General features: G+C 48.4%; 1 protein-coding gene across 1 annotated transcript; it reads right to left on the minus strand.

The window, feature by feature from the left end:
- Positions 1-2,730: 2,730 nt before the first annotated feature.
- On the minus strand, positions 2,731-25,909 carry LOC142254377 (uncharacterized). The gene is made up of 7 exons (XM_075325422.1): positions 25,861-25,909; positions 4,736-4,842; positions 4,587-4,664; positions 4,429-4,506; positions 4,116-4,329; positions 3,879-4,035; positions 2,731-3,748 (listed from the first exon to the last, which is right to left on the minus strand). Exons 1-7 carry the CDS (start codon positions 25,907-25,909, stop codon positions 2,731-2,733), a joined length of 1,701 nt encoding a protein of 566 aa, XP_075181537.1.
- Between the last annotated feature and the right edge of the window lie 389 nt (positions 25,910-26,298).

The raw sequence follows: 26,298 nt of genomic DNA on the forward strand, positions 1-26,298 counted from the left end.
CACTAAGCGGCCGGCCAATGAAAGCGGAGGGGCGGAGCTGAGCGTGATGTAAACATCCCGCCCACCTCTTCCTTCTGCATTGCGACCGGCGGCAGGTAAGGAGACGTTCCTCGCTCATGCGGTGTCACACATAGCGATGTGTGCTGCCGCATGAGCGATGAACCACAACGCTAAACAACCCTTACCGATTTTTGAGTTTGGGACGACCTCTCCATGGTGAACAATTTTCACCATTTTTGAGGTCGCCTAAGGTCGCTGGTAAGTATTACACGCTGCGATATTGTTAATGACGCCGGACGTGCGTCACTAACAATGTGACCCCGACGATAAAACATTAACGATATCGTAGCGTGTAAAGCCCCCTTAACTGTTACGATGGTGTAGAAAGAGGACTGTACAGAACACTGACGCAAGCTGCTTGTGTCACTGTCAGAGGTAACATCACAAGTGAGAGTGAGAGACGAGCGATGTGCAAAATATTTCATAACATCCTCCACTATCTCACGACCAACACACTTGTGCATTTGGTAATACTACCACCAAGATGGACTGAACAAGAAATGTAAAAACTCAATTCAGTAGTTTGTGGCATGCATATTTTCTCTGATAAAAACACTGATTTTAAATGTTCTCATTTAAGAAACATTTTTTGGCATCTTGCTTGCTTCTGCATGAAGAAATAATTTAAAATATGTAATTAAAATACAGCAGCTGCAAGCTATACTGAATCACTATGTAATTGTAAATAATTACAGGCACTGCTACTGCAAGCTCTTCTTTGTCTTTTACCAGATCAAATGAATCTCTTAGGCTACTTTCACACATCAGTTTTCTGTATTCAGGTACAGTCCTTTTTTTTGCCGTATCCAACGTTTCCGGTTTTGTTGTGCAAACCGGATCAAACCGGACCCACCGGATCCGGTTTTAAGCGGATCCGTTGTGAACGGATCCGGAAAAAAACGGATCCGGTGGGTCCGGTTTGCATCCGTTTTGCATCCGTTATGTCCGTTTTTTTACGGATCCGTTTTTTTAACACTAAACAAACAATTAACGAGTTCCGTATTCTGATTGGCTATTGGGAAAATATAGTATATATACAGTATTTTGAAGCATATTTTACAGAATGAAGACAGAGACAAGCAGAAACCATGGATGCTATTCTTGCAAATTACACAAAGATCACTGCAGATTTTATATTTGAGGCAAATCGCTTGGCTATCATCGTCAGAGAAAAGGAGCGACAGCGACTGAGGCGTCAGCGACATCGACGCTTTTGGATCCATCCCCTGACTGCCCAGAGACTGACACGTGGGGTGTTTTCAACCCTATACCTGGAGCTCCGTGGAAACCATGAAAAATTCACAAGCTATGTCCGGATGGCAGTGAATAATTTTGACGTCCTCCTTGGCCTTGTTGCGGACAACATCCGTAAAACGGACACCTACAGCCGGTTCTCTATAACACCCGAGGAGCGTTTGCTGGTTACGCTTAGGTAAGTTTTTTTTTTTTAGAACTGTATCCTCCTGTAAATTGACTTTTAACTGTAATGTGTTTGCTATTATTTTTTTATAATTATTGTCTTTCCTTTACAGATTCCTTGCAACTGGAGAGTCGCTTTCGTCCCTCCACTACCAGTTTCGACTAGGAATTTCCACCATCTCGGGAATCATTAGAGACACTTGCCAAGCCTTGTGGGATTGCCTCCATGAGGATTTCATCCCCCAGCCCACCAGGGACAGATGGCTTGCAATTGCTGAACAATACTATAACATTTGTCAGTTTCCAAATTGCCTTGGCTCAGTGGACGGCAAACATTTAAGAATTGTGAAACCTGCTGCTTCGGGGTCAGAATACTACAATTATAAAAAGTATTTCTCAATTGTCCTAATGGCAATAACGGATGCGGACTACAAATTTATCTCAGTGGACATTGGCGCATATGGGAGATCCAATGACTCGCAGGTCTTTAAAATGTCCCCAATGGGGCGGCGAATCTATGGGAATACTTTTGATTTCCCTCCTGCAAGACCTCTTCCTGGCACATGTGAGCCCCCAATGCCCTTTGTTTTTGTGGCCGACGAAGCCTTTCAACTCTCCCAACATCTGTTGAAGCCATATGCAAGCCGTGGATTGACGCAAACACAAAAAATATATAATTACAGATTATCCAGAGCCAGAAGAATGGTGGAATGCTCCTTTGGGATACTAACCAGCAAATGGCGAGTGTTGTTAACAGCCATTAATTTAAACATTGAAACTGTTGATGAAATAGTGAAAGCATGTGTGGTACTACACAATTTTGTTTTAACAAAGGAACCTTTGTCCTTGGATGACCAGAGTTTGGAATCCACCTCTTTGACTGACTACACCAGTCCTGGATTTAGGAGTAGTGTTGCCTGTTCAACAATCCGTGACAAATATGCTGACTATTTTGTGTCCCCAGAAGGTAGAGTAGATTGGCAAGATCAAATGGTATAAGATTTTTGTTTAGTTTTATAACAAATAAACATAGTTAAAAATAAATTAAAAAATATCTTGTTAACCTTGTTAATTTTAATCTTTCACTCGCTTTAAAAATTTGTAATTTTTACACCGTCAAATTACAACATGTTATGTTTTTGTATTACCTTTATTATTAACTTAACTTGCAAAATAATATTACCCCCCAAAAAAACAAGAACAAATAAATACTTTTCAACAAAAAACTTTTATTTTTATTACATAAATAAATTATAAATTGGTATATCTTGGGCTTGGGGTGGAGATAGTACTGGAGGGGCTGACAGGTGGGAACACACGCACAGTTGGAGTATTGAGGGTGGAAAGTGGTGTTGGTGGTGGTGGTGGGGAAGTAACAGAAGGTGAAGGTGTGGTTGAGAAACCAAGAGGGAAACCAGGAGATGGGATGGGATTTGGTAAGGATTGAGGGGTGGAGTGGAGGGATTGGGAGACAGAAGAGGTGGCGGGTGAATTAGTGGCTTGAGTTGGGGTCATGATGGGTGTGGAAGGCGAGATGTGGTAGTGGGAAGGAAGTGTAGGGGCAGATGTGGTTGGGAGCTGGTACTGGGCTGCAGGCTGGTACTGGGCAGCAGGCTGGTACTGGGCAGCAGGCTGGTACTGGGCAGCAGGGGGAGTAGGGACAATGGCTGGAGGGGGGGCAGGTGCTGGAGGAGGGGTGGGTGGAGGTGGTTGGGAGGAAACCTGCGCCAGAGCCTGCCGTGTGGCTTGCATTACATGCATCTGCTGGTCAGGAGATAGCTTTTCCATGCGCTCTAGTACAGCTTGAAAAAAACAATGATTGGGTGATTTACTTGCATCTAAATGCAGCCTGTCCAGACGCGTGCACAATTCGTGTGTATTTTTTTCCATATTGGCATTTATGAAGCTAAAAGATGAACGATTTTGTTCGGCTAATAATTGAATGGCGTTCTGGAAGGCTGCATTTAGATGCAAGAACTCGGGCGCATAGCTCTTTTCCTGACCCCTATGACGCTGACGCCCAGAACCCAAAGGTGTTCTACTGAGGGCAGCAGTGTCAGAGGGGTGGGGTAGGGGAAAAGCTATCTCATCACCAGCAGCTTCAGGTAATGAAGTCTCACGTGAAGCTCCAGCGCAGGTGGATGGGACAGATGTCGATGGAAGGGAAGGTTCAGATGGGTGGGGTCTGTGCCTGTGTTCCCCAGTGGCGGACTGTTCAGGGATCGCTCCTGTCGGGTTCGATGCAGGCTCCTGAGTGCTGCAGACGGTGCTGGTAAAAAGAGGAAAAACAAAACAATAATTAATTTAATTGCTATACAGTGCCACTGAATAAAAAAAAAAAGGCAAAAAAAAACAGACATAAAATATTATACTTTGTACATATTGTGTGGAATATTTACCTTCTGCACACCATAGTTGTCCGGAGGAACGACAACGCTCTAAAGTAACGGTACTTCGATCTGCGTCCTCCGGATCCACTCGGGGCCTGCATCTCTTGATTCAACTCCTTTTTGAAGCGATCCCTGATAGACCGCCACCGCTTCTGAAGTTTGTCACCTGAAAGTGGAAAGCACAAAGTGGTTAGTATACAACACATTACATCCTGCAGCATAACCTACTGAACTGTGAATACTTACGCTGTTTCTTCTGGCCACGAGAATTGAGCTCCCCCCAACCTTCTACCGCTGCGTGGCATACCTCGTCCCAGAGTCGACGGGTTACGATCGAATCAGCGTGGCGGCGGTCAGCCATGTTCCACAGCGGCTCCCTCTCTCTAACTTCATCGATGAGGAGGTCGATGTTGATAAATCCGGCCTCCTCACCGTCAGAATCGGGAGCACGCTGTGATGCCTGTTCAAAGAAACAAAAAAGAAATTAAAAAAAAAAAAAAATTATACCTAAATTCACACAGATATGAAAAAAAAAAAAAAAATAAAAAAAAAAACTTACACTAAGACCACCGCCACCTCGACGACGACCCTGGGACGGTCTTGGGGGAGCTCTATCGTGAGCCCTAGAAGTTGAAGCCTTTAGTGAAGGAAAAAAAAACCCATTATTTACTTATGTGTTTGGTGTGCTGTGGTAAACAATTCCTGTATGAAACTTACACTCTGACCGCCCGCTCCTTGTATTTCTCCACCCCTTCCGTCATCTTCTGGCAGCATCTCCTGTGATGTTTCGGCCACCTATGTAAATGTCGTTTATTTAAAAAATTTTTTTTTTTTTTTTTTAAAAAAAACCCCAAAAAAATATATACCTCAGTTTGTGAACCGGAGGGCGGGCTACCAGAAGACGACATATCTTTTTCTATAACAGGCCTCGCACTGCAAATGGCTTGAACAAACTTTGCCCGCAACACTGCACCTGTAAAAAAAGCAAAAACAATGTCTAAGTACATGTACGCAGCTCACATCAGTGATCTGTGGACAGTACTGTGGACATTACCTCAGGGACACTCTCCGCCACAACAATTCAAGACTGCCACCGAAACAAACTGGCACTGCAAATGGCTTGAACAAACTTTGCCCGCAACACTGCACCTGTAAAAAAAGCAAAAACAATGTCTAAGTACATGTACGCAGCTCACATCAGTGATCTGTGGACAGTACTGTGGACATTACCTCAGGGACACTCTCCGCCACAACAATTCAAGACTGCCACCGAAACAAACTGGCACTGCAAATGGCTTGAACAAACTTTGCCCGCAACACTGCACCTGTAAAAAAACCAAAAACAATGTCTAAGTACATGTACGCAGCTCACATCAGTGATCTGTGGACAGTACTGTGGACATTACCTCAGGGACACTCTCCGCCACAACAATTCAAGACTGCCACCGAAACAAACTGGCACTGCAAATGGCTTGAACAAACTTTGCCCGCAACACTGCACCTGTAAAAAAAGCAAAAACAATGTCTAAGTACATGTACGCAGCTCACATCAGTGATCTGTGGACAGTACTGTGGACATTACCTCAGGGACACTCTCCGCCACAACAATTCAAGACTGCCACCGAAACAAACTGGCACTGCAAATGGCTTGAACAAACTTTGCCCGCAACACTGCACCTGTAAAAAAAGCAAAAACAATGTCTAAGTACATGTACGCAGCTCACATCAGTGATCTGTGGACAGTACTGTGGACATTACCTCAGGGACACTCTCCGCCACAACAATTCAAGACTGCCACCGAAACAAACTGGCACTGCAAATGGCTTGAACAAACTTTGCCCGCAACACTGCACCTGTAAAAAAAGCAAAAACAATGTCTAAGTACATGTACGCAGCTCACATCAGTGATCTGTGGACAGTACTGTGGACATTACCTCAGGGACACTCTCCGCCACAACAATTCAAGACTGCCACCGAAACAAACTGGCACTGCAAATGGCTTGAACAAACTTTGCCCGCAACACTGCACCTGTAAAAAAAGCAAAAACAATGTCTAAGTACATGTACGCAGCTCACATCAGTGATCTGTGGACAGTACTGTGGACATTACCTCTTCCCTGGAGCACTGGACTGGAGGACAGCAGAAGTTGAAGTCAGGAACCAACGGCAGGAGGTGTGTAGAATGTGCTGGATCCTTTTATAAGTTTTGTCATGATGAAAAAAAAAAATTTGCGCATGCTCTGTTTACCAAACCGGATGCGGTCACCGCATCCGGTTTAAACCGCATTGCGCCGGATCCGGCATGCATAGACACCCATTGTATACAATGCCGCATTGCGCCGGATCCGGCAGAATGCGGTTTTTTTAAGGGCCAAAAAAACGTTACATGATACATTGTATCCGGCCGCCGGATTTAATTATTTTGCCGCATCCGGAAAAAAACGGATGCACCGCAAAGCCATCAGGTACAATCCGGTTACAATGCAAGTCTATGGGGATAAACCGGATGCGATACCGGATCCGTTTTATCCTTTTTTTTCCGGATTGTACCTGATGGCAAAAAACTGATGTGTGAAAGTAGCCTTAGACTAACGTCATGTGAGCCGTTTCTGGCTGATGCAGTCTTTCCTATTGTGTAAAATGGGAGCGGGAATTTTTCAGTAATTCACAATAATCAAATTGCAAATTATTCAAAACCGTCGGGTTCAATAAATATTAAAAAATTTAATACAGAGTCAATTTGTATCAGATCAATTCACACATCTCTAATAGTAACAATCAAATTTGCATTTTAAAATGTTGTTTAGTGTCCCACTGTATGTATGCATGGTACAAAATAATAGATTTCAGCTCACCTTCTATGTTCTGTATACTGGAAAGAATACCCCTCCTGCTGCATGGACTAGCAGGTGCCGTGCCTGAGGCAATTAGACAAGAAGTTTTAATAGACATTTGGTGTCTCAATTAGAGTTGAGCGTGGTTCGTGGTTCGAGGTTCTCCAGTTCGCGGCTCGAGTGATTTTGGGGGCTGTTCTAGATCGAACAAGAACTCGAGCTTTTTTGCTAAAGCTCGATAGTTCTAGATACGTTCGAGAATGGTTCTAGCAGCAAAAAAAAACAGCTAATTCCTAGCTGGCTTTCCGCTGTAATAGTGTAAGTCACTCTGTGACTCACACTATTATGAAATTTCAGTGTATAGTGTGCGGGAACAGCACATTCAGATCACTGCTGTATGTATAATGGCGATCACCATTTTTTTTAACTTGTCTTCCTTCCCTAAGCGCGCGCGTGTAGTGGGGCGGGCCAGCATGTCACCCAATCTCAGACACACACACAGCTAAGTGGACTTTTAGCCAGAGAAGCAATGGCATGTGTGATAGGATGTCCATGTCACATGTCCCTGCATTATAAAACCGGACATTTTCCTCCAGCACGCCATTATCTGCCTTCTGAGTCCTTGGTGTCAGACATCACTGGCGCAGCTCCTATCACCGATACTGCTGTATATGCTCCATACACAGCGCTGGACAGCTTAGGGATAGCACTTTCTATCAGTCCTTTTAAGGGCTCATACCGGCAGGGTCAGAGCCATAGGTGACAGAGTTTAAAACAGAGTTTAACAGCTACACAAGATGACAGCGTCTGTGTAGCTAAGGTCAGGGATTTCCTCGCTGCATTTCCCCATTAGGAGGGATAGAAAGGCAGGCTTCCTTTCCTCTACCCAGAGACCCACAACCCTGCCACTGTACCCCCCTGCCCTTTGCACACTCCAACTCATTGTTACTAAGCCATTATACTAGCAAACACTGAGTGAACCTAGTGGCATACTAAACGTGGCTGTTGGACTTCTGTATTGTCCCACTAGTGCAAAGATATTTGCAGCACGTCTGCCTGCATTGCACACTAAAACTCATTGTTACTAAGCCATTATACTAGCAAACACTGAGTGAACTTAGTGGCATCCTAAACTTGGCTGTTGGACTGCTGTATTGCCCCAGTAGTGCAAAGATATTTGCAGCACGTCTGCCTGCATTGCACACTTAAACTCATTGTTACTAAGCCATTATACTAGCAAACACTGAGTGTACTTAGTGGCATCCTAAACGTGGCTGTTGGACTGCTATATTGCCCCAGTAGTGCAAAGATATTTGCAGCACGTCTGCCTGCATTGCACACTAAAACTCATTGTTACTAAGCCATTATACTAGCAAACACTGAGTGAACTTAGTGGCATCCTAAACGTGGCTGTTGGACTGCTGTATTGCCCCAGTAGTGCAAAGATATTTGCAGCACGTCTGCCTGCATTGCACACTCCAACTCATTGTTACTAAGCCATTATACTAGCAAACACTGAGTGAACTTAGTGGCATCCTAAACGTGGCTGTTGGACTGCTGTATTGCCCCAGTAGTGCAAAGATATTTGCAGTACGTCTGCCTGCATTGCACACTAAAACTCATTGTTACTAAGCCATTATACTAGCAAACACTGAGTGAACTTAGTGGCATACTAAACGTGGCTGTTGTACTGCTGTATTGCCCCAGTAGTGCAAAGATATTTGCAGCACGTCTGCCTGCATTGCACACTAAAACTCATTGTTACTAAGCCATTATACTAGCAAACACTGAGTGAACTTAGTGGCATCCTAAACGTGGCTGTTGGACTGCTATATTGCCCCAGTAGTGCAAAGATATTTGCAGCACGTCTGCCTGCATTGCACACTCCAACTCATTGTTACTAAGCCATTATACTAGCAAACACTGAGTGAACTTAGTGGCATCCTAAACGTGGCTGTTGGACTGCTGTATTGCCCCAGTAGTGCAAAGATATTTGCAGCACGTCTGCCTGCATTGCACACTCCAATTCATTGTTACTAAGCCATTATACTAGCAAACACTGAGAGAACTTAGTGGCATCATAAACGTGGCTATTGGACTTCTGTATAGTCCCACTAGTGCAAAGATATTTGCAGCACGTCTGCCTGCATTGCACACTCCAACTCATTGTTACTAAGCCATTATACTAGCAAACACTGAGTGAACTTAGTGGCATCCTAAACGTGGCTATTGGACTTCTGTATTGTCCCACTAGTGCAAAGATATTTGCAGCACCTCTGCCTGCATTGCACACTCCAACTCATTGTTACTAAGCCATTATACTAGCAAACCCTGAGTGAACTTAGTGGCATCCTAAACGTGGCTGTTGGACTGCTGTATTGCCCCAGTAGTGCAAAGATATTTGCAGCACGTCTGCCTACATTGCACACTCCAACTCATTGTTACTAAGCCATTATACTAGCAAACACTGAGTGAACTTAGTGGCATCCTAAACGTGGCTGTTGGACTGCTGTATTGCCCCAGTAGTGCAAAGATATTTGCAGCACGTCTGCCTGCATTGCACACTCCAACTCATTGTTACTAAGCCATTATACTAGCAAACACTGAGTGAACTTAGTGGCATCCTAAACGTGGCTGTTGGACTGCTATATTGCCCCAGTAGTGCAAAGATATTTGCAGCACGTCTGCCTGCATTGCACACTCCAACTCATTGTTACTAAGCCATTATACTAGCAATTTATGCTGCCAGTTTAAGGGCCGTAGTTGCATTGTCAGGGATAATTATTCTTTATTATTCTGCTGTTAATAAAGCTAGACCAGCGCTGCAATCTACACCACCTCTCAATTTTTACTACCACATTTTAAGTGCACAATCTTGTCGCAATCAACATGAGTGGCAAAATGACAGATGCTGGTGGAAAGGGCAAGAGGCGTGTTGGAAAAGGAAAAAAAGGGTTTGTCCGTGGGGAAGGTGGCAAAGCTCTATTAACATCTGCTGAAGATAGACCATCTACCAGCAAAAGTAAGATGTCTACTACTTACCGTGGACAATCCGATGTGCTCCCTTTTTTACGGACACGAACAACAGGAACAAAGGTAGATGATGGCCAATAAAGGAAAATGCTTGAATGGATCTCAAGTGGTCCAACAAGTGCCCTCTCAGCCACCTCAACTACCGCATCCAAAAAACACCAGTCCTCTGAGTTGTCATCCCAATCAAACTTGCTTTCTCCCAGCTCTGAAGTCTCCATCAGCCCTGCACAGTATGGTGGAACTGAGATGGCTGAGTCTGCAGAGCTGTTCAGTCACACTATAGCCTGGGAATCAGAGGTCTGCTCCCAAGCTACAGTGAGTACAGACCAGGAAATGGTCTGTAGTGATGCCCAGAACCTTTGTGACTCTGATTCAGGCCGTGAGGACCAAGTTTCTGAGAATAATGTTGACCCTTTGTCACAAACTGTAACACCTGTGGTTATAGACAATGAGGAACATACTGATGACGATGAGACGCAGATACCAGATTGGGATGACAACTTAAATATTTGGTCAGGGCAAGAAGAGGCTCGGTCTGAGGGTGAGGGAAGTGCAAACACAACAATTGATGAGGAAGTTCTAGATCCCACCTACTGTCAACCCACAGTCAGGCACTCGAGGAGGTCAACAGAGGCGGTGGAGGAGGATGCAACCGACGACGAAGTTACCTTGCGCCTTCCTGGACAGAGTTGGAGCACTGGTAGCACGTCTACAACTGCATCATCAGCCACCACTCTGCCTCTGAGCACTAGTCGGGAGGGCTCAGCAGGTCGCATGCCCTCTAAGCCTTGCCTAGCCTGGTCCTTTTTTGACATAGAAAAAGATCACCCAAATTATGTGATGTGTAAAATGTGTCGTGATTCTGTTAGTAGAGGTCAAAACCTCAGCAGTTTGACAACTTCTTCCATGAATCGTCACATGAATAAATATCATAGGTCCCAGTAGGAAGCTCACCGTGCTGCAATGCGGCGTAGCGGAGCGAACCATCCACGGCCTGCCCCTTGCAGTTCATCCGCGCGCTCTTCATCTTCTAGTACTGTGGGTACAGCTGTCACACCTGGTTTTCCACGCACAACTTCCACCACTGTAACCGCAACAGGCAGTTTGCTTGGTAGGTCGTCAGTTGGTTTGGAAGGGGAAACAAGTGTGTGTGTACAGCTCTCTCAGACATCGATAGCACCAACGTTGGATGAAGGCAACATCATGTCTCCGACTGCACTTTCCTCACAAACCTTCATTTTTCCAGGGACACCCTACTCAACACTGTCTACACATAGCAGCCAGATCTCTGTCCCTCAGATGTGGACAAATAAAAGGCCATTTCCTGCGACCCATGACAAAGCTAAGAGGTTGACTTTATCCTTCTGTAAGCTCTTGGCTACCGAAATGCTGCCTTTCTGCCTGGTGGACACACAGGATTTTAGAGACCTTATGTCTGTCGCTGTGCCCCAGTACCAGATGCCCAGTTGCCACTACTTCTCTAAGAAAGGTGTGCCCGCGCTACACCAGCATGTCGCACACAACATCACCGCTTCCTTGAGAAACTCTGTGTGTGAACGGGTGCATTTTACCACCGATATTTGGACCAGTAAGCATGGACAGGGACGTTACATGTCGCTGACTGGGCACTGGGTAACTATGGTGATAGATGGTGAAGGGTCTGCTGCACAAGTCTTGCCGTCCCCACGACTTGTGTGTCAATCCTCTGTCTGTCCAAGTTCCGCCACTGCTTCTGCCTCCTCCAGCTCATCTGTGTCCTCCCCCTCCGCCCCAAACCTGCCTGGTCAGGCCACCAGCGTTCTCACTGCGCAGAAGGAATCACGCACTCCTCATTACTATGCTGGCAGCAGAGCGCAACGTCATCAGGCGGTCTTTAGCTTGACATGTCTTGGGAATAAGAGTCACAAAGCTGAGGAGTTGTGGTCAGCTCTGCGGTCCGAGTTTAATAAATGGTTGTCTCCACGCAACCTGCAGCCTGGTAAGGCCGTGTGCGACAATGCTGCAAACCTGGGTGCGGCCCTTCGCCTGGGCAAGGTGACACACGTAACTTGTATGGCTCACGTGTTGAACCTTGTTGTCCAGCAATTTGTAACACACTATCCCGGCCTAGATGGCCTTCTGACCAGGGCACGAAAACTGTCTGCTCACTTCCGCCGTTCAAGCGCCGCAGCTGAGCGACTTGCATCGCTCCAGAAGTCTTTCGGCCTGCCGGTTCATCGCCTGAAATGCGATTTGGCGACACGCTGGAATTCGACTCTCCACATGTTACAGCGACTGTGGCAGCACCGCCGAGCCCTGGTGTGTTACGAGGGGGACCCGGGGAAGCGTGCCAAGATGGGAAATGGACTGCTTCCGCCGGTCAAGGTCCACTGTGCGGTGTAAGGGACCGCCGCTATGGTGGGTGAAGAGTGAGCGGGTTGCTGCTAGCGATCGTCTGGAATGTCACAGACGATCTATGTACACCGATCTGCCCTAACCCGTGAGGATTGTATGGCACAGATCTCACGGCTCGGTGTACCTGTTGCACGGGGAAGCACAGAGGTGCCCACGCACGTGTGCCAGTGGAAGTCACGATAATATGGCACGAGGGTAGCACAGAGGTGCCTACGCACGTGTGCTTTCAATAACCAGGTGAGTCCAATGGAGATTTGAGGAGCTCACCTGGGACAGAAACACGGCCTGTTGACGGGGGTACTGCCAGAGCAGCAAGGCAGGAACACGGCCTGCAAACGAGGTACTGCTGGAGCAGCAAGGGCCAAGCCCACAAGAAACAGTAATGCCTGAGCAGTGGCGTGGCAGCACGCTGCCAGACATCCAAACATAGAAGGACAGTCGCGCGCCGCCATGATGGCAGGGGGAGCTTTTAAGGAGGTGCAGCTCCACCCGAGGGCGGGCGCGAGGCGGAGATGACGGACTTGACCCAATCAGGGTCCACGACGTCCCAGCCTGGCCAGTCAGGATTCACCACGTCACCAGCCTTGTCATCAAGCCATGTGACGTCAGTGAGCGAATCAGGACCCACCATGCATTGCACATGCTCACCCTCCTGCCTCTGGGAAATAGAGGCGGGATCCTCGGTCTCACAATGTGGAGAGATAACGGGAATCTCACTGCTTCCCTGAGCAGTAAACCTCTGCACATTGCGCAGCCTCGCAGACCTTCGGGGCCGCTGAGCAGGAGAGTCTGCGGCAGGCCAGGAATGGGAGACCGCTTCACTCCTTGTAACAGGAGAACCACTAGGTGTCACCCTTCTGCTGCCTCTCTGAGAAGGTATCTCCTGCACACTGCGCAGTCTGGCAGACCTTCGGCGCTGCTGAGCAGGAATGCTCGTGGCAGGCAAGGAATGGGAGACTGCCTCAGTCCTTTCCTCAGGAGAGCCACGAGATGTAACATTACCCCCCCGTCTAGGCCCCCCCCCCCCCTGTCCGTGCTCGAAGGCCGCTATCAAACCCGGGGCGCAGATATGATCCTCCAACTCCCAGGATCTATGCTCCGGACCACGGCCGGACCACGGCCGGCCCACTTCACGAGGTAGTACCTCTTGCCCTGTATGACTTTTGTCTCCACAAGTTTTGCCACCTCAGGGTCGTCGGACGGGGAGTCTGTTTGAGCCGGCAGGGACCCCGAGAATTTATTAAGTCGTACGGGTTTCAGGAGGGACACGTGAAAGGTGTTGGCTATAGCCCAGCGTGGAGGGAGCTGGAGTCGATATGCCACTGGGTTTACCTGCTGTAGTACTTTAAACGGACCCAGATACCTAGGGGCGAATTTGGCTGCCTGTACCCGTAGGTTAACATTCTTAGAGGACAGCCATACTAGGTCACCAGGGGCGAAGGATGGTGCAGGGCGGCGGCGAACATCAGCCGTTGTCACCATCCGGTCTTTAGCCCTTTTAAGAGCCTCTTGGGTGTCATCCCAGATCTCCCGGGCCTTGGTCGCCCAATCCTCCACTCTAGTATCGGGTGACGTAATGGGCATCGGAACCGGGATTCTGGGATGTTGTCCGTTATTGAGTAGGAACGGAGTCTGGCCAGAGGATTCATGGACCGAATTGTTAATGGCAAATTCGGCCCAAGGAAGGAGGTTAGCCCAGTTGTCGTGGTGCGCGGATATAAAATGGCGGAGGTAAGTTACCAAGATCTGATTAGTCCTCTCCACTAGTCCATTGGTCTCGGGATGGTATGCGGAGGAGATGTTCAGCTCTACCTGCAGGAGCTGACAGAGCTCTCTCCAGAAGCGAGACGCGAACTGGGGACCCCGGTCGCTCACCACCTTGTCAGGCATGCCATGCAACCTAAATACATGCCGAATGAACAAGGTGGCGAGAGCACGTGACGTCGGGAGTCGTGGGAGAGGCACCAAGTGGACCATTTTAGAGAAGTGGTCCGTGATGACCCATACGACCCTGTGCCCTGCTGACTTGGGCAGATCTCCCAGGAAGTCCATCCCCACCACTTCCCAGGGACGATCCGGCACTGGCAGTGGGTGAAGAAGACCTGCCGGTCTCTGCCGGGACGGCTTATTCCGAGCACACGACATACAGGCTCCCACATATTCCTGTATGTCCTGGGGTAGTCTCGGCCACCAATAATGCCTGGTCACCAGGTCTCTGGTCCTTTTGACCCCGAAGTGGCCCCCGACCTTGGAGGCATGGGCCCACGATAGCACCTCGTTCCGTAGTTCAGGGGGAACGAGGGTTTTGCCAGGTGGCACATGGTCCAAAGAAGTGGGAGTGACCATCCTCAAGCTGTCCGGGGGTAGTATAAGACGAGGCTCCTCCTCGTCCTCCTCCAACACAACCATACAACGTGACAAGGCATCGGCCCGTACGTTCTTCTCACTGGCCAGGTGGCGGATAATAAAGCGGAACCGGGAGAAGAATAAAGACCAACGGGCCTGCCTTGGGTTCAGGCATTGTGCTGTCTGGAGGTATGTGAGATTTTAGTGGTCAGAAAAAACCTCAAATGGATGCTTCGCACCCTCCAGGAGATGCCGCCATTCCTGGAATGCTAGTTTCATCGCCAGTAACTCCCTATCCCCTATGGAGTAGTTCCTCTCGGCCGGAGAAAAGGTCTTGGAGAAAAAGAAACACGGATGTTTCCTTCCTCGTTCGTTTTTCTGGTACAGGACTGCACCTGCACCGACCGAAGAGGCGTCTACCTCCAGTAGGAAGGGTTTGGAGATGTCTGGACGATGAAGGATGGGAGCTCTGGAGAAGTGAGTTTTGAGAGTGTGAAATGCCTCTACCGTTTCCCGTGTCCATGCTTTGGGATTAGCGCCCTTGCGGGTAAGGGCAATGATGGGTGCTGCCACCGTCGAGAAGTTGGGAATGAACTGGCGATAATAATTGATAAACCCCAAGAATCGCTGGATCGCCTTCAGAGAGCGGGGCTCAGGCCAGTTCATCACTGTCTCCAACTTCCCCGGATCCATTGCTAACCCCTGACTGGACACTATGTACCCCAGGAACGGCAAGGATTCCTGTTCAAAAACGCACTTTTCCAGCTTAGCATATAACGAATGGGTGCGGAACCTCTTAAGTACTCGGATGACATTCCTCCGATGGGTGGTAAGATCGGGGGAGAAGATAAGAATGTCATCCAGGTATGCAACCACGGAAAGATACAAATCCCGGAAAATGTCATTCACAAAGTCTTGAAATACGGCGGGGGCATTGCAGAGTCTGAAGGGCATTACTAGATACTCGTAGTGACAGTCCCTGGTGTTAAAGGCGGTCTTCCACTCATCGCCCTTTCGGACTCGCACTAGATTATACGCCCCGCGTAGATCCAGCTTTGTGAAGACCTTTGCCCCGCGGAATCGATCAAATAGCTCAGTAATGAGGGGCAAAGGGTATTTGTTCTTGATTGTGATTGCATTTAATCCCCTGTAATCGATACAGGGGCGCAGATCCCCTTCCTTCTTCTGCACAAAAAAGAACCCTGCACCAGCCGGTGAAATAGACTTGCGAATGAACCCCTTCGCCAGGCTGTCCTGAATATATTTGGACATAGCCTCCGTCTCTGGAGCAGAGAGTGGATACACTCTGCCCCTAGGGGGCTCGGAGCCTGGCTTCAGGTCTATTCGGCAATCATATGGCCGGTGGGGAGGAAGAGTATCTGCGGCCCTTTTGGAAAAGACATCCCTGTAGGCCTCATAAGGTGTCGGTAAACCCGGCCCCTCAGTATTCCCTGAGGACCCAACCGACCTAATGGTAGCGGGTGGTTCGGTAGTCACGAGGTGCTCTCTACAGGATCCTGCCCAGGATGAGATCTCCCCTGTTGCCCAGTTGAGTATAGGAGCATGCTGTCTCAACCAGGGAAGGCCCAGTAGGATCTCATCCGTCCCCCCTGGAAGCACCAGGAAGGACACCTGCTCATGGTGTCCCGGTGGTACATCCATCCTGAGAGGGATGGTGATCTGGGTGATAGGATCGAGTAGTAAGGACCCGTCGACTACCCGGACCTTGAGTGGCTTGGGCAACAGAACCAGGGGAACTGAGTATCGGGTTGCCAGGGAGGTCGAGATGAAATTGCCTTCAGCGCCTGAGTCCAAGCAAGCCAGGGCAGAGAAGAGAGTAGTGCCGAACTGCAACTGGGCGCTGATAGTCAACCTAGAGGGAGAAGTAGCGTCTAGAGTCCCCCCTCTGATAGAAACTAGACGCTGTCTTTTCCCGACGGTTTGGGACATAGGGTAGCTATGTGTCCCCTCTGCCCACAGGAAAAGCAGATGACACAAGACCGAGAACCTGGGGCAGAGGAGACCACCTTGGACACCTCCATTGACTCCACGGAGTCGCCTACAGGACTGGCTGGGGGACCTGTCTGATGGAAGACGGGAGTCAGACGCTTTTTAGGCCGAGAAGACGTGGGTGCTGAAGAGACCTCGAGCCTTCGCTCCGCCTGGCGGATGTCTATGCGAGAGGCAACCTGAATCAAGGACTCTAAAGTGGCAGGCACCTCACGTGTGGCCAGTGCGTCTTTGACAAACCCTGCCAGGCCCTCCCAAAACACAGGGACAAGGACCTTATCCGGCCAGTCCAGCTCTGCGGCCAGTGTCCTAAAGTGTATAGCAAAGTCCCCGACTGAAGCAGACCCTTGCCGAAGTCGTAGGAGGCGCAGCGCGGAATCGTGGGTGACTTGAGGCCCGAGGAACACCATTCTCATGGCCCCAAGATAAGCTGCTAAGTTATTCACCACACGATCTCCGCGCTCCCACAACGGCGTGGACCACTTCAGCGCTCTCCCTGTGAGCAGGGAATGGACGAAGGCTACCTTCGCCTTCTCGGTAGCGTAAAGAGTCGCGGACAGCTCTAAGTAGGTGGTAACCTGGTTTATAAAACCACGGCACTCAGAGCTGTTGCCGCTAAAGCGCTCTGGAAGCGCAAGGCGAGGAGACCTTCTGCCCAATAGTGCAGCCTGGGTAGCCGCCTGGGTGGCGACTGTCGTCAGAGTAGTCTTATCGGAGGAAGACTGCTCCACTGCTGCCAATCGTGACTCCAACTGCTGCACATAACGCAGCAACTGCTGCTGCTCTTCAGCCACAGCCAGACCTTTGGCGCGACCGTAATGTTACGAGGGGGACCCGGGGAAGCGTGCCAAGATGGGAAATGGACTGCTTCCGCCGGTCAAGGTCTACTGTGCGGTGTAAGGGACCGCCGCTATGGTGGGTGAAGAGTGAGCGGGTTGCTGCTAGCGATCGTCTGGAATGTCACAGACGATCTATGTACACCGATCTGCCCTAACCCGTGAGGGTTGTATGGCACAGATCTCACGGCTCGGTGTACCTGTTGCACGGGGAAGCACAGAGGTGGCCACGCACGTGTGCCAGTGGAAGTCACGAGAATATGGCACGAGGGTAGCACAGAGGTGCCCACGCACGTGTGCTTTCAATAACCAGGTGAGTCCAATGGAGACTTGAGGAGCTCACCTGGGACAGGAACACGGCCTGTTGACGGGGGTACTGCCGGAGCAGCAAGGCAGGAACATATCCTGCAAACGAGGTACTGCCGGAGCAGCAAGGGCCAAGCCCACAAGAAACAGTAATGCCTGAGCAGTGGCGTGGCAGCACGCTGCCAGACATCCAAACATAGAAGGACGGTCGCGCGCCGCCATGATGGCAGGGGGAGCTTTTAAGGAGGTGCAGCTCCACCCGAGGGCGGGCGCGAGGCGGAGATGACGGACTTGACCCAATCAGGGTCCACGACGTCCCAGCCTGGCCAGTCAGGATTCACCACGTCACCAGCCTTGTCATCAAGCCGTGTGACGTCAGTGAGCGAATCAGGACCCACCATGCATTGCACATGCTCACCCTCCTGCCTCTGGGAAATAGAGGCGGGATCCTCGGTCTCACAATGTGGAGAGATAACGGGAATCTCACTGCTTCCCTGAGCAGTAAACCTCTGCACATTGCGCAGCCTCGCAGACCTTCAGGGCCGCTGAGCAGGAGAGTCTGCGGCAGGCCAGGAATGGGAGACCGCTTCACTCCTTGTAACAGGAGAACCACTAGGTGTCACCCTTCTGCTGCCTCTCTGAGAAGGTATCTCCTGCACACTGCGCAGTCTGGCAGACCTTCGGCGCTGCTGAGCAGGAATGCTCGTGGCAGGCAAGGAATGGGAGACTGCCTCAGTCCTTGCCTCAGGAGAGCCACGAGATGTAACACTGGTGCAATACGTCATGACGTATAGCCTGGGCCAACGAGATGCAGAGGTGGGGAAGATCACCCTGATGGAGTGGTCTCAGATTAAGGACCTATGCACCCTTCTGCACAGTTTCGACATGGTGACGAATATGTTTAGCGCTGACAATGCCATTATCAGCATGACAATTCCAGTCATTTACATGCTGGAGCACACGCTAAACACTATTCAGAGTCAGGGGGTGGGACAACAGGAAGGGGAGGAACTACAGGAGGATTCATATGCGCAAGACATAACAACATCTCCAAGGTCCAGACGTTCATCATCACCAACGCGGCAGGCATGGGACCATGGGGGACAGGGATCAACAAGGGCGCATGGTAGCAGGCGAAATGTTGAGGAAGGTGCAGGAGAACATGAAGAAATGGAGGTCGAACTGTCCATGGACATGGAAGACTCAGCGGATGAGGGAGACCTTGGTCAAATTTCAGTTGAAAGAGGTTGGGGGGAGATGTCAGAGGAAGAAAGAACGGTTAGCACCTCTATGCCACAAACACAGCGTGGACTTGGTCCGCATGGCTGCGCAAGACACATGAGTGCTTTCTTGCTGCACTACCTTCAACATGACCCTCGTATTGTCAAAATTAGAAGTGATGATGACTACTGGCTTTCCACACTATTAGATCCCCGGTACAAGTCCAAATTTTGTGACATAATTCCAGCCATAGAAAGGGACGCACGTATGCAGGAGTATCAGCAGAAGCTGTTACTCGATCTTAGCTCGGCTTTTCCACCAAACAACCGTGCAGGTGCAGGGAGTGAATCTCCCAGTTGTAACTTCACAAACATGGGACGGTCTCGTCATCTTCAACAGTCTACCCGTACCAGTAGGACTGTATCTGGTGCTGGTAACAGCAATTTTATGGAATCTTTTCATAATTTTTTTAGACCCTCCTTTGCAAGGCCAACAGAGACAACAAGTCTAACACATAGTCAACGGCTGGAGAGGATGATACAGGAGTATCTGCAAATGAACATCGATGCCATGACTTTGCAAATGGAGCCTTGCTCATTTTGGGCTTCAAATCTTGAAAAATGGCCAGAGCTCTCCACTTACGCCTTGGAGATTTTATCATGTCCAGCTGCCAGCGTTGTCTCTGAACGTGTCTTCAGTGCTGCTGGGTGTGTGCTGACAGATAAGCGCACGCGTCTGTCCAGTGACAATGTGGACAGACTAACGTTCATCAAAATGAACAAGTCATGGATCCACAAGGAATTTACTACCCCTGTGTCATCCTGGGGAGAGTAAATGCTTGTGGATTTGGAATGTGCTTGATGCAAATAAAAACATCCTGTTTGCAACTAGGGCACAAGTGCTGCCACTGATGGGGTGTCTGTGTGGCCCAATTTTTTGAAAAAAGGGAGACTCCGCTTGTAGTAACCCTTGCTTACATTGTTTTTAAAAATGATCCAAGATGAACAGAGCTGGGATCAGGAAAGACTTAGCTTCCTACCCCGGTGTCATCCTGGGGATGGTTAAGGATGGCGTATTTTTGAATGTGCTTGATACAAATCTACCTGTGAAGTGTACAACTGGGGCACAACTGCTGCCACTGAAGGGGTGGGTGTGTGTGGGGCCCAATTTTTGGAAAAAAGGGAGACTCCGCTTGGAGTAACCCTTGCTTGCTGTGTTTTTTTAAAAGGAGCCAAGATGAACAACTCATGGTTCAGCAAAGACTTTGCTACCTACCCCGGTGTCATCCTGGGGGCGGTTAAGAATGGCGTATTTTTGAATATGCTTGATGCAAATCTAGCTGTGAAGTGTACAACTGGGGAACAAGTGCTGCCACTGATAGGGTGTCTGTGTGGCCCAATTTTTTGAAAAAAGGGAGACTCCGCTTGGAGTAACCCTTACTTACATTGTTTTTAAAAATGATCCAAGATTAACAGAGCTGGGATCAGGAAAGACTTTGCTACCTACCCCGGTGTCATCCTGGGGACAGTTAAGTATGGCGTATTTTTGAATGTGCTTGATGCAAATCTAGCTGTGAAGTGTACAACTAGGGCACAAGTGCTGCCACTGAATGGGTGGGTGTGTGTGGGGCACAATTTTTGGAAAAAAGGGAGACTCCACTTGGAGTAACCCTTACTTACATTGTTTTTAAAAATGATCCAAGATGACAGAGCTCGGATCAGGAAAGACTTTGCTACCTACCCCGGAGTCATCCTGGGGACGGTTAAGTATTGCGTATTTTTGAATGTGCTTGATGCAAATCTAGCTGTGAAGTGTACAACTAGGGCACAAGTGCTGCCACTGAATGGGTGGGTGTGTCTGGGGCACAATTTTTGGAAAAAGGGAGACTTCGCTTGGAGTAACCCTTGCTTGCTGTGTTTTTAAAAATGATCCAAGATGAACAGAGCTGGAATCAGGAAAGACTTTGCTACCTACCCCGGAGTCATCCTGGGGACGGTTAAGTATGGCGTATTTTTGAATTTGCTTGATGCAAATCTAGCTGTAAAGTGTACAACTAGGGCACAAGTGCTGCCACTGAATGGGTGGGTGTGTGTGGGGCCCAATTTTTGGAAAAAAGGGAGACTCCGCTTGGAGTCACCTTGCGGTGTTTTACATGATTTTAGAAGGGCGTGCCATGCCTATATCTGTGTCTCATCCTCTTTTTCCTCGTTACGCTCTTTTGTTTTCGCATGAGAATTTGTTCTTGTCACTTTCCCATGTGTTTGTGTTGTGTTGTGAGTTGTTTGTCACCTTTTGGACACCTTTGAGGGTGTTTTCTAGGTGTTTTTATGTGTTTGTGAATGCCTGCCATTGTTTTCTATGCGGTTTGAGTTCGGTTCGTCGAAAGTTCGACGAACCGAACTCGAACAGGACCTCCGTTCGGCGAACCGACCTCGAGCCGAACCGCGACCGGTTCGCTCATCTCTAGTCTCAATATAAAATATGACAGGTCATAAAAGTCACTCCACAGGAAAAATTATGACATAGCAACGCGTTTCTGCTACATGAAGTAGCCTTTGTCAAGCTTGACAAAGGCTACTTCATGTAGCAGAAACGCGTTGCTATGTCATAATTTTTCTTTTGGAGTCACATTATGACCTGTCATATTTTATATTGAAAAACAAGAATGCCGTGGAGACACCATCACATGTTACTCAACGCTGGCAGGATACTAGCCAGGTCTTTCACCAGGAAGGAACAACCATGGGAAGGGCAGTCTCCAGTCAAGGAAACCGCCTATACCAAAACATGGTATCCATCCACAGACAGCTGTTTCGGGCTATTTGCCCCTCATCAGTGTGGAGTTCCTAGCCAGTTTCCTACTCCACACTGATGAGGGGCCAATACACCAAAACTGCTGTCTGTGGATGGATACCATGTTTTGGTATAGGCGGTTTCCTTGACTGGAGACTGCCCTTCCCGTGGTTGTTCCTGCCCGGTAAAAGACCTGGCTAGTTTCCTGCCAGCTTTGAGAAACATGTGATGGTGTCTCCGCGGCATTCTTGTTTTGCATATTTTCCCAGGGGGCCTTGTTCTAGTGTCACTGTGTTGAGAAACACGTGATGGTGTCTCCGCGGTGTTGGATGTTGATCTCTCCGAGGTCAAGCATCCTTACCTATATTTTATATTGAGACACCAAATGTCTATTAAAACTTGGAAATTTACCTGGCTGAATCTGAATCTGATTACTCTCCAGCGCTGGACATTGTTCTTACTTCTTGTCTAACTGTATGTATTGCTGCAGGATAATTGGTCATGTGCTCTGTGAGAACTAGATGACCCAGGAAATAGGTCCGCAGGCAGAGGCTTAACTAGAGTCCCATGGGTCCTGGAGCATAATTTGGACCTTCCCCACAGCCGCCAACACTAACAGATTGGTTAGATGTATATGTAGCGCCCCTGAACCCATCAGGGCACTACAAGGTACTGCCTCCTGCCAAAAATGCAGGGCCTACCCTCAGGGACATGGAAGACCAGTGCCGGTAACAGCAAAACACATTATAATCCCAATTTTTCCTCAACCCCACAGATTGGAGACATTCTAGAATTGGACCCAATGGATTGCCTCCCAGGGGTGGAGCTGATCCAGTCCACTAGACAATGATCAGGTGGGGGTGGACAGACAGACAGTTAGTGAGAGTTAGTAAGTGAAAGTGAGAGGAGACGGACGTAACTGCACTGATTCGGGAGTGTGACAGTGACCTGAGGGCCCAGGCGTGTGGTTGCCGGTGGGGTACGGCGAAGTACTCCCGGAACCATAGCACCGATGGGGCACAGAGCCCTAGGTCAGGCAAACACTCCAGGCACACCTGATAAATATCTGCAGAGTGAGGGGACCATCTAGGACCTCACTGACCCTAGAAGTCCGGGGCACCAGCAGTAACGGGAGAGCCAGGGATCGAAACCGAACACCGTCCCTACAGGGTTCACACTGCCCACCGTACGGACCAGAGACTGAGAGACAAACAGGAGGGTACCCCAAGATGCTCCAAGCCACGGGGACTCATTAACTTGAGAAAAGTGCAGGGGACAGAAGCCACCAGGTTATCAACCGGCACTGGGACTAAGGGAACCAGAGGTGAACACCAGCCATCCTCCGGGTACCAGTTACCATCTACTATGAGTAAAGAGAACCAGTTACACAGCAGCTCTTCGTGTGGCCTACCATTCTTTCCACGCCTTATCCTCATCACCTAACCCCCTGGGGCCCTGGCACTACTTGCGGAGGGCCCAACATCCAGGCTACCCTCACATCAGCCCCAGCGGGAAGACTGTGCAGCGGCGGTTCTATCACCATAACCGCAACCTGCAAGTGGCATCACGACATAAACTTTATTAATAGGGATGATCGAATACCCTATTATTCGCTTCGATGGATATCCGACGAATACCTCACCGCTATTCGAGTATTCGCAAATATTCGACCCCCAATGTAAGTCAATGAGAAACCAGAATAATTTTACGACGGACATTTCGGTGACCTGTGGTGACTGAGGAAAAGGCTGAATTGGATAGGAAAAGGCTGAAACAGTATGGGCACAGCCTGTAGAAGGTGTCTCACTGCATTTCTGGTGTCTTTAAATAACATGCTCAGAGCAGCACGCGGCATTTACGTAGTCGCCAGAAGAGCTCTCAAACCAAAGTAAAGAGGGGAAATTGCTAAGAAACAGTTTCTAGTGCCTAATAACTGTAATAAAACGTCACATCAAGCCCCGACCACCAAAAAAAAACCTTTAGCATATGTTCACACGTTTCGTTTTTTATATTTTTCCTTCTTTTTCGATTAGAAAGGGCTGTAACATATATTATATTGGTGTCTGTCTCACACTTCCTTTTTGGGGACATATTTGACAGCACTTTAAAAGGTCAGCTACAATGTGCCCGTTGGGATGTTGACCTTGCCCTCCTACTCCTCCACCAGCATCACCGACTCCAGTGGCCCTCTAAGGGCCACTAGCTGTCCTCAAATCTCAGACTTCTTAGGGCTCTCAGGTGGGCCCTGTAACATACATTGGGGTGGGATGGCAGTCCTTTGTAGTTTTCTGCGTCCCCTATATCATTAGTGTGAAAGTTGGAATACGTACTCCATAACACTTTACAGTGCTATTGCCAATGTGGCCATTTGGGTGTTGGCCTTGCCCTCCTCCTCCTCCTCCACCAACACCACCGGCTCCAACACCACCGGCCCTCTATTCAAATTCTATTCAAATGATTCAGAAATGTATGTTTTATGGACAAACGAACGTCACGCTGGGACATCGAAGCTCATGTCATTGATCACGATTGCATCTGACCAAAAGCAGGTTGGGAGCAGGAGGCATCATTGCCTACTGCCTAGACTGCAGTTTGTGAAGCATGCAGCACCGTGGAAGTGGCAGTTGATTCACTCTGGAACTCAGGCTTTATTCCACGGATTTAAAAAAATTCAGTTTCCCCACGGGGGAATGGTTCAAAGACCATGTAGCACAGCATCAGAAGTTACTCCCAACAGCTCCCAACAGGTTATTTTAAAAAATAATGGTAGGATAAGCAACAGGGTATAACATGCCAAGGAGATTAATACATTCTGTTTCCCCAGGGGATAATGGTTCAGACACCATGAAGCACTGGATCAGTAGGTACTCCCAACAACTTTTTTTTAAAATAATTGGTAGGATAAGCAACAGGGCATAACATGCCAAGGAGTTTAATACATTTTGTTTCCCTAGGGTGTAGTGGTTCAGACACCATGCAGCTAAGCATTACAAGGTACTCTCAACAGCTCCCAACACATTCTTTTTAAAAAAAAATGTAGGATAAGCAACAGGGCATAACATGCCAAGGGGTTGAATACATTAATTTTCTCACACCGCCAAAAGGTCGCAGAAAGCCTCTGTTCCCACAAACCGATACGGAAAAAATCTCAAGGGCTATAAATCGTGCAATGTGTGCAGTTATAGTTTCTGCCCTTGGGTGCGTAACAGGGTATTTTCACTTCTTTTTGAAGGTCTGTAGTATGGACAACTGAACGGAACGCTGGGACACCGAAGCGGATGTGGTTGTTGATGATTGAGTTTGGCCAACATCAGGTTGGGAGAAGGAGGCATCAGCGCCACCTACTTGCACAACAGTTTGGAAAGCAGGCAGCCCAGGGGAAGTGGCAGTTGTTTCACTCTGGAACTTTATTTCACTAGCTAACAACGAGGATTTAAAAAAAATTCAGTTTCCCCTGGGGATAATGATTCAGACACTATGGAGCACTGCATCAGTAGGTACTCCCAACAGCTTTTTATTAAAAAATGGTAGCAAAGCATCATATGGTACTCCTGACAGCTCCCAAGAGCTAAAAAAAATTGGTAGGATAAGCAACAGGGCATAACATGCCAAGGAGCTAAAAAAAAAAATGCTGGTTTTGCAGGGGGCCATGTGTAACACACCGTGGAGCACAGCATTAATAAAGAACACAAATAGAGACTGCCTGACCAATTGTTCTAGACAGTGTAGCCTCGGCAGTGCTTGTGCCAGTGCATAATGTACAAAGGCTTGAAAAATATTGCCCTGGGTGATTGAGCCAAACAATTACATCGCAGCAGCATAACAAGTTAGATTAGTCATGCGGTATCATTAGATGATAGAAGACAAAATAGTTTTGAACGAGAAACAATGGAACTTATGTAAACTTAAGAAATCCAAATTTTAGGGCTACACTTATTATTGGGTATTGTTAACAGGCAGCCTGAGATACTCTGGGGCAATCCATCTATGGTTCATTTTGATCATCGTCAAACTGTCTGCAGTTTCCGTGGATAGTCGTGTGCGACTGTCATTATTGACCCTGCTGAGCTGAAAACACGCTCACACAACAAACTCGCAGCAGGGCAAGCTAGCACTTCCAAAGCGTATTACGCGATGTCTAGCAAAGTGTTGAGCTTGGAAACCCAATAGTTAAAAGGGAACAGTAGACTCTGAAAGCACACTGATATGGTCACTTACATAGTCCATAGTACATCATCATTTTATTTAACTGTTCCCTCCTTGTCATCGTTCCCCTAACCGTTATCTGATTCGCAGTTGACGGTTTGTGGAAAATGGACCAGTTTTGGCACATTAGTCCCCCGCCTGTGTTGCTCCTACTATGCGTAGCCCTCTCTTGTAATCCTGTTGCGTGAGATGACACGCTACCTCTGACGCCAGCATGATCTGAGGGTAATCGTTTCATCAACTGCTCCACTACAGCCCTCTTGAATGTTTCCGTAGTACAATCCTTATTTGCCTCCACAATTAGCAAAGCAAATTTGTCTTTGTAGTGTGTGTCAAGGAAGGTACATAACAAGTATTTATTGTCTGCCAAAATGTGGACTAGTCATGAGAAAGGCAGTGTGACAAACTGTGCCATGTGTCCCAGACTCCGAACTGGAAACCTTTGTGTGT

This window comes from Anomaloglossus baeobatrachus, chromosome 10, assembly GCF_048569485.1.
Source record: "Anomaloglossus baeobatrachus isolate aAnoBae1 chromosome 10, aAnoBae1.hap1, whole genome shotgun sequence".
Classification (NCBI taxonomy): domain Eukaryota; kingdom Metazoa; phylum Chordata; class Amphibia; order Anura; family Aromobatidae; genus Anomaloglossus; species Anomaloglossus baeobatrachus.

Excerpts from the sequence above, each read along its gene's own strand:
- LOC142254377 (XM_075325422.1), bottom strand. The coding sequence starts at position 25,909 with ATGACAAGGAGGGAACAGTTAAATAAAATGATGATGTACTATGGACTA. Across the intron at positions 4,843-25,860 it reads GATGATGTACTATGGACTAT|GTGCAGTGTTGCGGGCAAAG; the intron begins GTAAGTGACCAT and ends CTTTTTTTACAG. Across the intron at positions 3,749-3,878 it reads ACAACTATGGTGTGCAGAAG|CACCGTCTGCAGCACTCAGG; the intron begins GTAAATATTCCA and ends TCTTTTTACCAG.